Below are 5,314 nucleotides of genomic sequence, written 5' to 3' on the forward strand. Positions count from 1 at the left end.
AGGTTTGGGATAAGTGTGGTTGGCTTTAGGGTGCCCGGTGCTGCACCCCCCGAGCTGCTGCACCCCGGTGTGCCTGGCTGTCCCATGGGATGTTTTCGATGGGACCCTCATCCCTGAGCGTCCCCCCCCTCCGGAGCGGTGCTGCAATTCGAAAAGCATCAAGCGCCGGTTCCTGCTGCTGCGCCCGGAACCGAGCTGAGCTGCTGGGGGGCTGCGCAGCTCCGGGGGGGCCCCGACAACCCCCAGCACCCCCTGCATGGGGAGGGTCCCTCGCCTGTCGCACGTAGCACGGGGAGGGGGCCCGCACCCCTTTTCTCGGCACCCCTGGAGCTGCAGAAGCCCCCCTCGTCCACCCCCCGCACTGCACCAGCCACCGGGGTCCCCCCCCACGGCCGCTCGGGGTGGAGCCTCTGGAGCCTCCCCCCCCCCCCCCGCGCGCGCAGCCGATGGAATTTTCCACTCGCCGGCCGCGGCGCGGGTTCCCGCTGGCCCCGCCCCCTCCGCGCGCGGCCTCCTCGGCCACGCCCCTTCCCCGCCACGCCTCGGCCACGCCTCGGCCACGCCCACGTCCCGGCGTCCCGCGCGCGGGGAAGATGGCGGCCGCCATGAAGGCGGGCCTGGGTCGGCTGGGCCTCAGGGTGTGCTGGCAGGTGGGGCCCGGGAGCGGGGCTGGGGCGGCCGGCGAGGAGCGGCGGCGGGCTGAGGGGTCACGGGACAAGGGATGTGGGGACATTGGGGCAGCGGAGCTGGTGCAGGGTCTGGAGCACAGGTCTGATGGGGAGCGGCTGAGGGAACTGGGGGGGTTTAGTCTGGAGAAGAGGAGGCTGAGGGGAGACCTCCTGGCCCTCTGCAACTCCCTGAAAGGAGGGTGCAGAGAGGGGGGATGAGTCTCTTGAGCCAAGGACCCAGCGGCAGGCCAAGAGGGAATGGCCTCAAGCTGCGCCAGGGCAGGGTCAGACTGGCTCTTAGGAAGGATTTCTTTGCAGAAGGGGCTGTTGGGCGTTGGAATGGGCTGCCCAGGGCAGGGGGGGAGTCCCCATCCCTGGAGGGGTTGAAGAGTCGGGTTGAGCCAGCGCTGAGGGATCTGGTGGAGTTGGGAACGGTCAGGGTGAGGTTCATGGTTGGACTGGAGGAGCTTCAAGGGCTTTTCCAACCTAAGTGATTCTCTGATTCTGAGTCAGGGACGGAGGGTGTATGGAGAGGGCCATGGGATGGGACACTACAAGTAGTGGCGTTTGGTGTGTTTACAGCTGCTCTGTGTTTGGGAGGTGTGAAGGGAAATAAATCAGAATGTTGGTGGTGTTTCTTGGCCGTTGGGCTGACTCCATGGCTGCGTTATTTCTCTTCCGTAGACTGCGGAGTCAGTGCTCTGTCCTGCTGGAGCGGCTCCGGCCTGTTTTCTTGTCCCAGTGAGAACGAAGAAGAGGTTTTCTGTCCCCGAATGGGCCAGAGAACTGACCCCAGAACAGAAGGAGAAGAGACTCAAGTCTTTGGGGACCATATTTCCTGAGGAACATGTAGAACGGAATTTCTACTTGGCCTGCACAGGTGGTAGAAAGCCTGCTTTGGTCTTTTCTCACGGGCAAAAATAATGCAAAGTAGCAGGATGGAGCAATTGATCTAAACGGTGTGACCGTGCTGACAGTGTCTGTCTGCAATAGACTGAACTACGTGCTCTGCCTCCTGCTGAGGGAGGGTAGCTGCCCTGCTTCACCTCGGAAGCGTGTCAGACTGTTGGCCCCTTCGTACCCAGGGGCAGGGAATAGTAAGGGAGGTCGCCTTTCCCGCTGCTGAGTGTGTTTCCTCCTATCCTGGGCTGTATGGTTGGACTAGATGATCTTCAAGGTCTTTTCCAACCTAGATGGTTCTGTGATTCCGTACGGGAGAGGAGAGCAGAGAGCAGGCACCTGCTGACAAGCTGTGTTAGACTAGCAGGTCTCTGCGTGCTCATATTTCATTTTGCAAACATTATCAGGGCAGAATCCTGCTTCTCCAGCCCTCAGAGGAAGGAAACAAAGAGGGTGCTGCCTCTTCGTTTCTTTCGTTTTGCTGTTTTTAAGCCTCCTCCTGACCTTTCTTCTCTCCATACAGCTGATATTATGGACCCATATGTCCCTCCTGAGGGCGATGCCCGCTTGAGTTCCCTGTCCAAAGATGGGCTGAAGCAAAAGATGGAGAAGCTGAGGCAGACTGCCACCTCCCAGCTAGCGTACGTACCCCCTTTTTAATTAGTCTGTGGTGCAGAAGTTTTGCTCGGTTCTGTCTTGCAGTGGTGAGATGACATGTTTTGTTTTCTACCCACTTCTTCCATTGTTGCTGTCGTACCACTTAACCAGGAGTCCCTGGTGTGAGGATGAGCGCAGGGCAGCTGTCCTGGTGTGAATGGACGCAGCGTGCACTCATTTTCTTGGAGATTCTTTGGGTTTGCAGCACTATGTCTGTTTTACGAGCACCCAGAGGTTATGTCTTAGTGGGGAGGCCCCAGTTCTCAGTCGCTCCCTGGTAAAAGCTGGGCTTAAACCGGGTAAGATCGCTGCCATCATCTGAAACATGCGAGAGACTTCCAAGTTGTTCTTTACTTACTGTAGAGCTTTTCTTCTCTTTTTAGTCTGCGGAAGGTAAAAGATCATGTTCCGGATTTCAGCACTAAAACCTTCCCAGAGAAGGCGCAGGAGATATTTATTGAAGCTCACAATTGCCTGGCAAAGTAAGGCCCCTTCTCTGGCTGATGTTGTTATGTCGGACCGCCTTCTCTTTGCTTACACACTCTGTTTTTCTTCCTTCTCTTTCTAATCCTTGTACCTCCTCTGCAACAAGTACTTTATCCTTTTCTGCCCCCATCTCTGTGAAGAGTAGAGTGTTGGAGGTCTGGTCGGTGCCCTCTTGCTTTTGATAATGAAAAGCAGGTTGCAGAAAATTTATCTCGGCCTGACCTGCAGAGATGAGCTGTTGCAGCACCCGCGTTATCAGCAGATGTGTGGGTGTTTGGTGCTGTTCAGAATCATGCTGCGGGGCATTGTTTGGATGGGAAATGACACTGCACTGGCTTGTTCCGCTTTCCAGTAACAGAATAGATTTCAAAACTGCATCATTCTTGGTTACAGTTCCAAACATCAGTAAAACATCTAGGTCATAACTAGCTTCCGAAGGATGTTGTGTCTTTCCCTGAAGTCTTGTCAACCAGCTTGCGTTCACGTTCTGCTTTTGTTCTGAGATCACAGCTGAGAATTCTTTTTCTGTTTTGCCAGTAGATTGTGGGTCTTCTGGGGAAGGAGGGGTTTGTGAGTAAACCTCTGTACCATACGTGTGTATTCAAGTAACGGGGTGTGTTTCACTTGCAGTTTTAACAAGCAGAAACTTCACTCCCTGGTGACAGAGCGCTGCTACCCAGTAAGTGTTTATCTGGATGTAGCATGTCCTTGATCTCTTCTATGGTCTTTAAGGCTCTCTGAACCCGATTGTCTCATTTTTTCTGGATGCAGTAAAGACAGAGCAGGGAGGGAAAGCACAAGTCTAAGGAATAGCTAATGCATAAAAGCCTCATTGTATAGAGGAGTTTGCTTGTCCTTCAGTTCACATCCTAATTAAGTTGGTGCTTATTTTTTCCTTTATATAGGAAATGGTGCGTGGGAACAGGTACAAGACCATCCGGTGGAGTTTTGTGGAGTCGCTGGAGCCTCCACGAGTGGTTCATGTTCGATGTGACAGCATTGTGAACCGAGGCAACCTGTACGGCCAGGTGACGGTGCGGATGCACACGCGGCAGGTACGTCCCCTCGTGCCCCTCGCGCTTCCCAGCTGACTCCGACCTGCTGCCAGCCCAATGTACATTTCTCGGTTCTTTTTACAGACTCTGGCAATCTATGACCGCTTTGGGCGGCTGATGTATGGGGGGGAGCAGGTGCCCAAGGATGTTTTGGAGTATGTCGTGTTTGAGAGGTACTTGGTCAACCCATACGGCGCATGGAGGATGCACGGCAAGATCGTTCCAGAGTGGGCTCCACCGAAGGACCCCATTATTAAGGTAATGCCACCAGGAAAAGGCACCAGCGTGGCCTGTGTCTGTGAAACATCAATCCCTAGTTAATTCTGCTCAAAACTGAAGCTGAGCTTCCTGTAATGGGAAGGTGGTGGGTCAGTCTGCAAGCATACATATTTATAAACGTGGCGTTATCAGCCTCTAGTTAACAGGAGACCGAGGGCATTTGATACGTGTGTGATAATTTAGGGGGTTACTGCTCCTTCTACATAACCTGGCAAAGTGATGCAGGTGCTCTGTCTTCCTGTGTTACTAAAAACAGGTCCTAGAGAGGAATGGGGTGAGAACTATTGTGTAGTATGAGGCACGTCATCCCATTGCCCCTCTGTGTCCTCCCCCATGCTGCTGCCATCTGCTCATCTTCCCGTGCGAGGCCTTTGCATTGCCAGAACCCCCTGCTCGCCCTTTCTCGTGCTCTGTGACGTGAAGAATTCCTGTTACAGCAGTTCCGAGCTGCTCTGTGTCGTGCTGATTTTGTTCCTCGCTTTTTCAGACGGTGATGATTCCCGGCCCAACCTTGGATCCCTCGCAGGACTATGAAGAAATGAAGTAGGAAGTCCTGGAGCCTGTACAGAGCCAAGAGCCCTGGGGGGAAGAAGGGCAGAATGTCTGTGGAGGCAGCGGGTTGGATATGGCTGTGCCTTTCCAGTGAGCAGTCAACAAACAAAGCGGCTTCAGAAATGGGCTCCAGTCACTGAGAATTTGTCCTTAAAGGAGCAAGAGGGGCCTGGGAGGGGGACTTAGATGAGCTCTGAGCAGAGCTTTGCTCTGTCCAAGTAGACTTAGTGTGCTGCAGCGTAACCCTCTCCGTGTTTCTGTGAAGACAAGTCTGTTCTCATCGGGACCGACCCCGTCCAGACGGGGGGTATTTGCCACTTCCACGGCAAGTGTCATACACCTGGTGGGCTCACATTAAAACTTCCCGCAGTAAGTGCTGGCGCTTTCTTTTCCCGTCCTGTTTCCCCCTCTGTAGTGATTCCCAGGCTTCTTTTTTTTTAACAGAAAACAGGGAAGAGCAGCGAGAACACTTCACATCGAATTCTCCTGGGTGGATACTGCAGTTGGACTCCTGTGGGATGGTGCTTGGTAATGGCCGGGCTTCCCAGAGGGGCTGCAGCACAGCGCTGATAATTTAATATAATTTTTTGACTCCTAAGGTCAGCGTTTGCGTCTCCTGGTGCCCTCTTGAAAGGCAGCATTTCTCCCAGCTGATGGGTTTTGGTGCGTTTGTTAGAGACGCTGATGAAGTGGGCGATGGGGTGGTGTTAGTGAGTG

General features: G+C 54.2%; 1 protein-coding gene across 1 annotated transcript; it reads left to right on the forward strand.

Moving 5' to 3' along the window:
• The first annotated feature begins 561 nt into the window (after positions 1-561).
• Positions 562-4,970, forward strand: MRPL45 (mitochondrial ribosomal protein L45). The gene is made up of 8 exons (XM_074849372.1): positions 562-650; positions 1,353-1,548; positions 2,092-2,209; positions 2,609-2,707; positions 3,342-3,390; positions 3,617-3,766; positions 3,851-4,024; positions 4,533-4,970. The coding sequence occupies exons 1-8, from the start codon at positions 594-596 to the stop codon at positions 4,590-4,592; spliced, it is 903 nt and encodes a 300-aa protein (XP_074705473.1). The 5' UTR covers positions 562-593; the 3' UTR covers positions 4,593-4,970.
• Positions 4,971-5,314: the final 344 nt, after the last annotated feature.

This window comes from Strix aluco, chromosome 24, assembly GCF_031877795.1.
Source record: "Strix aluco isolate bStrAlu1 chromosome 24, bStrAlu1.hap1, whole genome shotgun sequence".
In the NCBI taxonomy this organism is placed as follows: domain Eukaryota; kingdom Metazoa; phylum Chordata; class Aves; order Strigiformes; family Strigidae; genus Strix; species Strix aluco.

Coding starts and splice junctions, on each gene's coding strand:
- MRPL45 (XM_074849372.1), top strand. CDS start 594: ATGGCGGCCGCCATGAAGGCGGGCCTGGGTCGGCTGGGCCTCAGGGTG. Junction 2,708..3,341: donor GCTCACAATTGCCTGGCAAA/GTAAGGCCCCTT, acceptor TTTCACTTGCAG/TTTTAACAAGCAGAAACTTC. Junction 4,025..4,532: donor CGAAGGACCCCATTATTAAG/GTAATGCCACCA, acceptor TCGCTTTTTCAG/ACGGTGATGATTCCCGGCCC.